This window comes from Acanthisitta chloris, unplaced genomic scaffold, assembly GCF_000695815.1.
Source record: "Acanthisitta chloris isolate BGI_N310 unplaced genomic scaffold, ASM69581v1 scaffold2289, whole genome shotgun sequence".
Classification (NCBI taxonomy): Eukaryota; Metazoa; Chordata; class Aves; order Passeriformes; family Acanthisittidae; genus Acanthisitta; species Acanthisitta chloris.
In genome coordinates this window covers 43049-53101 of record NW_008692974.1, presented here as the reverse complement: position 1 = coordinate 53101, position 10053 = coordinate 43049, and the positions used below count along the sequence as shown (strand labels likewise).

At 46.8% G+C, this 10053-nt stretch overlaps 1 protein-coding gene across 1 annotated transcript in view; it reads left to right on the top strand.

Moving 5' to 3' along the window:
* Positions 1–639: 639 nt before the first annotated feature.
* LOC103810000 (rho GTPase-activating protein 32-like) overlaps positions 640–10053 on the top strand; it is a gene marked incomplete at both ends in the record, with an annotated part of 30822 nt that continues 21408 nt past the window's right edge. Inside the window, 1 exon segment of the mRNA XM_009082876.1 lies at positions 640–748. Coding sequence (XP_009081124.1) covers positions 640–748 — 109 coding nt within the window.

Sequence of the window (10053 nt, the reverse complement as noted above, 5' to 3'; positions counted from 1 at the left end):
CGAGGAGCTTTTATGAATTCTTTCTCCACTTTCGTTTTGAGCCTGTGATCTCTGTGCAGACTTGAAATATCCTTCACAGGGTGTTGGAAAGATGATTCCTTACCTGAAGAAGTTTCCCTTGATCCCATGAAGCTGATTTGGGCAGATCCAGGCATAGCTGAGTGGTTGGAGGTGCTCATCCTTCAGAGAGGATCAGGAAGGACTGGGAGCTGATGGCTCAGCCTTTGGATTTCAATTTAGACTAAGATCTGGAAAATGCTATTTCCATTCCAGGCAAAACCTCCAGTGATGACTAAGGAATCCAATGTGTGTGTTTCCTTCCTGTTTGTCTGGGCAGTAGAAACCTTTTTTCCTGTGATGGACTGCAAGTCACTCCTCTGCGTTTCCCTGTGTTGTGAGACTTGCAAATTGTGCAGTGATTAAACAAAATTATCCATTGATTGGTTAGGAAGTGCAGGTTTCACTCCACCAGCTTTACACTCCTGTCCTGCTTGTATGATGAGGAAGAGAAGCTCAGAAGTCTCTGAGATTTTGGGATGCATAAAAGCATTTTGTATTGTTTTATGAGCCATAACAGCTCCATTAACAGGGTGGAGTGAGCTTGTCACTGAGTATCCAACCTTCTGTCCTCCTTTCCAGAATGATGAAGTCCTCTCTCCATGCAGAAGAAGATGACTTTGTGCCAGAACTCCAGAGGAGCATCCACCCCAGGGAGAGGCCAGACTGGGAGGAGACACTCAGTGCTATGGTAAACCCCCTTGGTTGTATCTTCTCAACACTCTTCTGTTCCATTTCCCCATTTACATTCCCTGAGTTTCAGCTTTTTTAATGGATTGCACAGTGCTTTGAACAAGGCTAAAATGCTCTCCCTCCTCTGGCAGTTTGTGGAGGAGAGGTGGAGCATGCACAGTGTTCTGCCCTATTAATGTGTGCCCCAAAGCAGGTCTCGTCACCAATTAGAAGGTCCAGAATGTCACAACGATTTCTGTCTGCATTAACCTCTTTTTTCAGCAAGACTTCTGAGCATGAAGGGAACTTCTTGTGGAAACATGCTCTTTGAAGCATGCAGCATTGTGAAAGAGCAAGGTTGGAGCAAAATGCTGCCTAAGTCTATAGAAATAAAACCTCAACCTGAAAGCAAAGCTGCCATCAGAGGGAGCAGAGCTGCAGAAAAACAAACACTGAGGTGCTGTTCTCCTGCTTACAGAAGGAACTGCAAGCAGGCAACTGGATTACCTTATTAGACATGTTTGCTTTTTAAATGAGGGAGTGAAGTACCTGCAGTTCTCCTTCCCCAACTCCCTCCAGGCTTGCTGAGTTCATGAGGTTAGATGTTGCTCTATTAGCAGCCAAACAGGGCAATCTGATTAGGTGGTTTGTGAAGTTTTACCTCACAGAAGCTTGACCTGCCTTGTGTCAGTACACGAGTGTCTGGAAATTGTATTTTGCCTGTGATTTTCAGATTTTCTTAATTGCTTCATTGGCAAACTGAGCTGGAGGGGAAATTGCCTTCTGCAGCAGAGCCTGGATAGGACAAATATCTGACTATCAGGACTGCTCTGGAGGGTCAGGCTTGGTTAAATTACTGACTCTGATGTGCCACCAGTGGCAATTTTCCCTCTTGTTGGATCCTGGACAGGACTCCAGCCTAGAAGAGCCATGTGCTCCCTGCTCCTGGCCTGCCAACAGTGGGAGAGTTGGGCTAGATGTAGCTGTGCTGCAGGTCAGTCAGATCCACCTGGTGTTTGGGGCTGAGGGATGTTCATCCCAGTGGGTTCCTTGGAGTTTAAAGCACTGTAATATCTGACTGGTTGTGGGAAATTGATTCTGGATTAGCTGTCACTTATGCAACATGCAGAAATGGGTAGGGAATAAATTCCCTGTGAGCCAGGTGTGCCTGCAAACAGGGGACAAGGATAAATACTGTGTCTTTTAAAAGCTTCATCAAACCCCATTTCATGCAAAGGCAGTATTTTGTGCCAAACTTGATTTTCAAGCCAAAAAACCATAGGTTTCACCAACGTTTTTGTCTGTAGTGTCTCTGTGCTTCTTGCTCTGTTTGGCTACTTCCTTGTGCACTGTTAATTTTCATAGATTTGTGGAATCCCAGAGTGCTTTGGGTTGGGAGAGACCTTAAAGACCATCTACTTCCAACTCCCTTCCATGGGACACCTTCCACCTGCCCAGATTGCTCCAAGCCCCATCCAGCCTGGCCTGGAACATTCCCAGGGATGGAGCAGTCATAGCTGCTCTGGGCAACCTGTGCCAGTGCCTCATCACCTCACAGGGAGGAATTTCTTCCCAATATCCGATCTGTCCCTGCCAATGGGAAGCTATTTCCCTTTGTCCTGTCACTGTCTGCCTGTGTAACAAGTCTCTAAAGTTCCTTTAGGCACTGGAAGGGGCTCTAAGGTTTTGCTGAAGTCTTCTCTTCTGAACCCCCCAGCCCTCTCAGCTTTGATTTTTTTTCATTTTTCACTTCTTAAGTCTTTTTTCCCCTCATATGTGGATGTTTTTTCCTTCTCTCCACCTTGGCCAGCAGTTCACTCTCTGCCTTCTGTTCGGGAGCACTGTCTGTTCCCATCAGTGTTGCTCAGGCAGCAGTGCCTGCTCCCAGCTCAGCATGTGGTGCTTCCACCCCCTGGAGCCAGGAGGGTGGTGGAAGTCACTCAGTGACGCCACTCTGTGCTGTCTGTAACCTCAAGGTGTGTCTCAGAGCTGTCAGGCTGTAATTCTGTGTCCCCACCTGTGACACAAGTTACCTGACACGTCTCATTTTGTGCTGGTTTTTTCTCATTGTTGATTTGCAGTGAAGGAAATATTCATAGTATCATAGTATGTGAAGGGGTTGGAATGGAGCTTAGAGATGATCCAGCCCCAACCCCCTGCCCTGGGCAGGGACACCTCCCACCAGAGCAGGTTGCTCAAGGCTTTAGCCAACCTGGCTGTGAACACTGCCAGGGTTGGGGCAGCCACAGCCTCCCTGGGCAACCTGGGACAGTGTCTCACCACCCTCTCAGCAGAAACTTCTTCCTGATACCTAATCTAAATTTCCCTCTTTCAATTTCTCCCCATTCCTCCTTATCCTGTCCCTGCAGTTCCTAACCCAGAGTTCCTCTGCAGCTTCCCTGGAGCCCCTTCAGCTCCTGGCAGGTGCTCTGAGGTCTCCACACAACCTTCTCTTCTCCAGGCTCAACAGCCCAACTCTCTCAGCCTGTTTTCACAGAGGAGATGTTCCAGGGCTCTCATCATCTTTGTGGCCTCCTCTGGACTTGCTCCATCAGTTCTATGTCCTTATGTTGAGGACACCAGAACTCTATCAGTATTCCAGGTGGAATCTCTCACAGGTTGGGGTCTCTCTTCTCCTGTTTGAGGCTGTTGTGTCCATGGACACTGGTAACTGTTCAGCCCTACACATTTGCACCCTCACGTTTTGCATGATGTTCCTTTCCCTGTCCCATTAACTCTTCAGAACATGTCCTCTGACACAGCTCTGTGCCAGCAATACCCAAACTGGTCAGTCCAGGTTGTGGAAAGGAGATCTAGAGGATGCTAAACAAGAAAATTCACACCAGGATTGCTGCCCAGTGATTTGGGGTGATGGACAAGGCTATGTGTAAAGCTGCTGAACTTGTATTTGTAAGGGCTGGATCTGTGCTCACAGTGTTGTTTTGACCTCAGGGTCCTCTGAACAGCATAGATAGGGAGAAAAACCTCACTGGCTCATGTTTGCTGTGTTGAGTCAATCAAATTTCCAATTCTGACCTGCCTCATTTCCAGTCAGAGGTAATATTTCGATGTAAATATTTGCAGGACCTTGTTCAACACTTACTGTTCTCTATTTAACCACTGCATCGACAACATTCTCTCCTTGTCCTGATCATTTTAACTTTTTTGCCCTCACTCTGTCTCTTCACATTTTAGCAGCCTCTGGCTTAGCCTTGTGCCAAGGATGCTCCTTCCGTGGCGTGTGCCTATCTCACAGTGCCATAATGCATTGAATTTTGGGTTAGTGGTCATTGAGAGTTGCACATTTCAGGTTTTGTTGGAGGCTGCAGGGTTGGAGAAGTTGGCCAGAACTGTTTTTTCTCCTCTCCATTGCTTCCCCTGGCAGACAGCTGGAGCTCTGATGGGCCTGAGGCTTTGTCACCTTCCATGAGTTTCATCTTCTGCCAGGTGAGCAAACACTGAGACAAGTGACAGTGTGGAGAGCTCAGGAAGTCCTGACACAGGTGACAGACCAGTGATGCTTATTCACTTGTCTCCTGAACTTTGCCTGTGTACAAGTTTTTGTACTTTGGGAAAAGGCAGTTTATGCACTCACAGTTCCATGAGCACACAACTCATCCCTGCTCTTCCTCCCTGCTTTTAGCCACAATAGTTTTCAAAGTGCTTATGATTAATTTATGTAAGTGCTTTGTTTTCAGAGCTTTTGCTTAACAGGAAAAAAGCTAAAGGTCTTTCTAAGTGTGTGGAGGTTATATGTTTCTATACCGTAAATAGAAGTTGACAGAAACCCTTATTTTGAATATTCCTCTCATTGCCAGTTCATTTTAGGCACCTGAGTAGCTTTAGTGCTTTGTTTGATGCTACTTTTATTGTTTGTTTTTCCTTTCACTTGTTTTGTGGTTGTGGTTGAGCAGAAAGACAAGTGATTTTGTGTTGGAGACCTGATTTGTGTGAGGACATCACAGGCTGGTTTGAGTTGGAAAGGACCTGCTGTCTGAAGGGGCTCCAGGGAAGCTGCTGAGGGACTCTGGGTTAGGAACTGCAGGGACAGGTCAAGGAGGAATGGGGAGAAATGGAAAGAGGGAAATTTAGATTACATATTAGGAAGTTCTTGCTGTGAGCGTGGTGAGACACTGTCCCAGGTTGCCCAGGGAGGCTGTGGCTGCCCCAACCCTGGCAGTGTTCATTCCAGGTTGGTTAAACCTGTGATCAACCTGCTCTGGTGGGAGGTGTCCCTGCCCAGGGCAGGGGGTTGGGGCTGGATTTTCCTTCCAACCCAAAACATTCTGGGATTCCATGATTCTGTGTGTCCTTCTGACTTTTCCCGCAGTGTCTGCCACTTCATTCAGCTTTGGAAGCTTTCAGAATATCAATGTCTAACATTGTGGTAGGTGTATTTCCCACTGTGGTGCACTCCTGGACAGTATCTCATGGCATCTAGAAGCACTGTTTTCCATAACAGGGTTATTGGACAACAGCTGTAGTATCCACAAGTGTTGTTACTAGTTTATAACCACTTTGGCTAGAAGAGGTGAAGCTCTAAATTACAAATGGAAAGCCATTATGAATCCTTGAATTTGACAAATGCCTGAGGCACAGGAAAGCCCCCAGGTGGCAGACACATCATGCTTTTGGGCTTCTGGGGGAATTGAGCTCGGAGGAGCTGAAAGATTTGCTGTAATCACACAACCACTGCTCAGTGTTGCCCAAATATCCCTTCATGGTGTTTATCTGATTCAATTAGAGGTGCACTGAGGAACTGAAAATATATTCCAAACACATCCAGCAAAACACGGCAGAACAAGGAGTAATGGGGATAAATTGAAAGGGGAAATTTAGATTAGATATTAGGACATCTTTTCCTGTGAGGCTGGGGAGACAGTCTCACAGGTTGCTCAGGGAGGCTGTGGCTGCCCCAACCCTGACAGTGTTCAGGGCCAGGTTGGCTAAAGCCTTGAGCAACCTGCTCTGGTGGGAGGTGTCCCTGCCCAGGGCAGGGGGTTGGGGCTGGATGATCTCGTAAGTTCTGTTCCAGCCCCTAAAATTCTACGATTCTATGGATTTTCTTAGGAAAAATACAAACCTCTAAATATTTCCAAAAGGCTGAGAGGTTACAGCCTGTCCTGTGAGGTCCCTGGAATAATGTTAGTTCTTACATGAGGTCAGAGGGATTCTGAGCCCTGTAGTATTTCCTGCATTTGATACCACACAGGGTAAGGTTCCATGGCCTGTGGAGGCAATAAAGGTTTGTTAATGAGACCTCAATATATCACTCTGTTAAATCTGGGACATGAGTGAGGAGAAAACTATTTTTAAATGCAGTTTCTGAAAGTGTGCAGAGATTAGTGCATTGTGACTGTCAGAAGTGTCCTCAGTGCAGGGTTTGTTTCTCATCCTTTGTGCTGCACTCAGCCCAGTGCTGCCCCAGGTCTTGGTTGAGGCTTCTGCCAAAAGAGATGCAAAAAGAGAGTGCAGAGGGTTTCTTTTTGAATTAATATTGGTTGGTTGGGTTCTGATTCACAAAACATCAGGCGTGTTTGGGTGTTTCAGCCCTGACCCAGCTAATGTGACACTTCCAGGAAGAATCCAAACCTGGGAGTGAGGTGAATCCTCTTGCTTGGCCCTGGCAGCTGTGATCAGGGGGTTCACTGAAATGATCTTATTTCAGCTAGTGAGGTATGCAGGTGTAATACCCTTTAGCATGTCAAAATGGACATGTTGGATTGTTTATTCCTGTGGCTTAGAGCTCTTCATGATTCCTGTGCTATGAACCAACATCACAAGTCTTGATGGGAACTCTTGAGTCACTGTGCAGACAGTTTGTCACACTTAGCCTGTCTTCAGATGGATTATGCACTATGGATTTCTTCGGGGAAAAAAGGGATGCTTTGGAACTCTGAGTTCCCACCTGCAAGTTTGTTTCCACAGTCCAAGGTTTTAAGCTCTCAAGTGCAAGGGGAGATACAAAGCTGCAATTCTGGTTTTATTGTTGCTTTATTCATAGAATCCCAGGATGGTTTGGGTTGGAAGGACCTTAAAGCTTATCTTTCATCGGGTCCAACCCCCATTGCCATGGGAAGGGACGCCTTCCATTAGACCAGGTTCCTCCAAGCCCCATCTAACCCAGCCTTGAACACTTCCAGGGATGGGGCAACCATAGCTTCTCTGGGCAACCTGTGCCAGTGCTTCACCACTCTCACAGGGAAGAATTTCTTCTTGACATCTAATTTAAACCTTTCCTTACGTGGTTTAAAATTGTTCCTCCTTGTCCTGTAACTCCATGTCCTTGTCTACAGTCCCTCTCCATATTTCTTGTAGTCCCTTTAGGCACTGGAAGGGACTCCAAGGTTTCCCTGTAGCCTTCTCTTCTCCAAGCTGAGAAGACTTGGACAATTTTTGAGTGACTTGGAAAATTGAGTGGACATAGCCTTTAGATGCTTCTCCACCGAGATGCTCCAGTGTTTGGCTTCTGGCTCTAAGTCGTGTGTGTCATTGCATTTCTTAAGTGCTCTGGAAGATGTTTCCTAAAAGTGTGGAGGTTTGCTTTGTGCTGATGAAGGCTCTCAGGCTTTAAGCTTCCCTCAGGTACTGTGTCTTCTGATAACCTTGCAGAAGCTGCAGTGTCTTCTTGCTCGGGCACTGGGATATTGCCCAGGGAGGTGGTGGAGTCACCATCCCTGGAGGTGTTTAAGAGGTGTCTGGATGTGGCACTGGAGGATCTGGTTTAGGTTTTAGGGGTTCCAGCAGTGACAGGTTAATGGTTGGACTTGATGATCTTAGAGGTTTCCTCCAACCTTGATGGTTCTGCTCTATGGTTTTCTGATTGTCTGTCCAGCATTGGCAGCGTTTTCCTGGGAACTGCTGCAGCTCAGCTGCGTGGCAGACAGGTAAGAGAGATAAGGATGGGCTAGAGATGGGGTTTCAGGTAGTGTGGACACTGTGGGTGTTGACACGACACCAATGTTAGGAGACAGCACAGCACACCAAACAGGCACTGGCTGCAATAATATTTTGGTCCAAACAGATGTGGTTTGGCACTGAACCAGTAACCTATATTTCCTTTTCAATTCACAGAACTTGTTTTCCATGTTGTTGCTGCATGAGTCCAGTATTTTTTTCCCTAGTTAAGCTCTTGGCAAGGGATTCTCTTGCTGTGTATGGCCCTTTCTGTCCCTCCTGGTTCCAGAGTTCTGTTTATTTCACAGGCTAACTCCCAGCACAGAGCTTGTCCCTGAGGAGCTTTGCAAATGGGCACAATCACTTAATTGGCACATTGGCTTCCATTTGGGTTTGCCAATTAAATAAGTTCAATTAAACCAGAATGGATACTGTATTTTTGGCAGGAAGTGTTAATTCCTAGCAATCATTTAATTTTCATTGGTGATGCTGGAGCAGCAATAGTTTCTGGGTACATTTAGTGGCTTTACAGAGTCTGCAGTGTTGCAGTACAGTGTTGAGGCAGAAAAAAAATTCACATTTTCATAAATTCCAGTACAGTGTTGAGGCAGAAAAAAAATCCACATTTTCATAAATTCGTAGAATAGAATCATAGAATCAACCTGGTTGGAAAAGACCTCAAAGATCATCGAGTCCAACCCTAAGGTGGTTACTAGACCATGGCACTAAGTGCCACATCCAGTCTCAGCTTGAAAACCTCCAGGGATGGTGAATCCACCACCTCCCTGGGCAGCACATTCCAATGCCATTTTCTAGATTTCTGTATTAAATTTGGTATATGCCTCATTTAGGGATGAAGGAATGGTGAGAATTTGCTGCAGTTGGGTCAGTAAATGTTTTTGTTCACTATGATTACCAGTTCTCACAGAATCAATCAGATTAGAAAAGACCTCTGAGATCCTCAAGTTCAACCATTCTCCCAGCACTGCCAGATTCAACACTCAACCATGTCCCTAAGTGCCACATCTACACGCCTTTGACCACTTCCAGCTTCACAGACTCATAGAATCATTAAGGCTGGAAAAGACCTTTGAGATCATCAAATCCAACCTGTGACCTAACACCACCATGGCAACCAGACCATGGCACTCAGTGCCACGTCCTGTTTTAATTCACTTAGCTTTGGCATATCTACTTCAAGGTGAATCAGTAAATTCAGTGTCTTGCTCAGTGAAATGTGTGGGTCATGTATTTATTAGTGTGTTTTCTTGCCTGGTCATAGGGGCTAGCAGCAATTAAAAAGATAAAGGTGGCACTGGAGTGTAATGACTAATTTTTTGAATGCTCCCAGCAGCCTCTGCCAAGTGACATTAAGTGTGGGTAGGCAGAAGCATGCATTAATGTACATTAGGCACTTCAGCCTGGTTTGCTGAGGCATCAGGGAGCCTGAGTGGCTCTGGTTAGCAGACTGTGAGTAAACCCCTGGCTCAGCTCAGTGCAGGACGTGCTATCAGCAGCAGCTGTGCAGCAACTGCTCAGTCTGGGAATGAGCAGCCTGAATTTCTTGGGGTTTAGTGCTGGAATTTCAGATTCTGTCTCAGACAGTTTGAAGAGGGGAAGCAGAGGGGCAGCACTGCTCTCTGTGACCCAAGGGAACGGCCTGAAGTTGTGTCAGGAGAGGGTTAGGTTGGATACTAGAAGGTTCTTCCCTCAGAAGGTGCTCACCCATCATCACTTTGTTGACTAGACCAGAAGACTGAGTGCCATGTCCAGTCATTCCTTGAACACCTCCAGGGATGGTGACTCCACCACCTCCCTGGGCAGCACATTCCAAGGCCTGACAGTCCTTTCCATGAAGAAATTCCTCCTGATGTCCAACCTGAACCTCTTCTGGTGCAGCCTGAGGCTGTTTCCTCTTGTCCTATCGCTTCATACCTGGGAGCAGAGTCCGTTGCTGTTTACAACTTCCATCCAAGGGGCAGCACTGAGCTCTGCTCTGTGGCCAATGACAGGACACAAGGGAATGATTTGAAGTTGGGTTAGGGGAGGTTTAGATTGGGTATTAGGAAAAGATTCTTCCCCCAGAGGTGTTTGGGCACTGAACAGCTCCCCAGGGCAGTGGGCACAGCCCCAAGGCTGACAGAGCTCCAGGAGTGTTTGGCCAATGCTCTCAGGCACAGGGTGGAGTGTTGGGGTGTCCTGTGCAGGGACAGGAGTTGGACTGATGATCCTTGTGAGTCTCTTCCAACTCTGGATATTCTGTGATATCCCAGTGTGTTATCACCACCCCTTGCCCAGCCAGGCTGCCTGTTGCTGACCTGCTGGTGATGCTGTTCTGATGGTTGAGGATGTTGTAGTTGCTCCAGATTTTGGACTATCCTGAGCTTGAAGAGGCAGCAGGAGCTCAGCTCTGACAGCAGAATTACA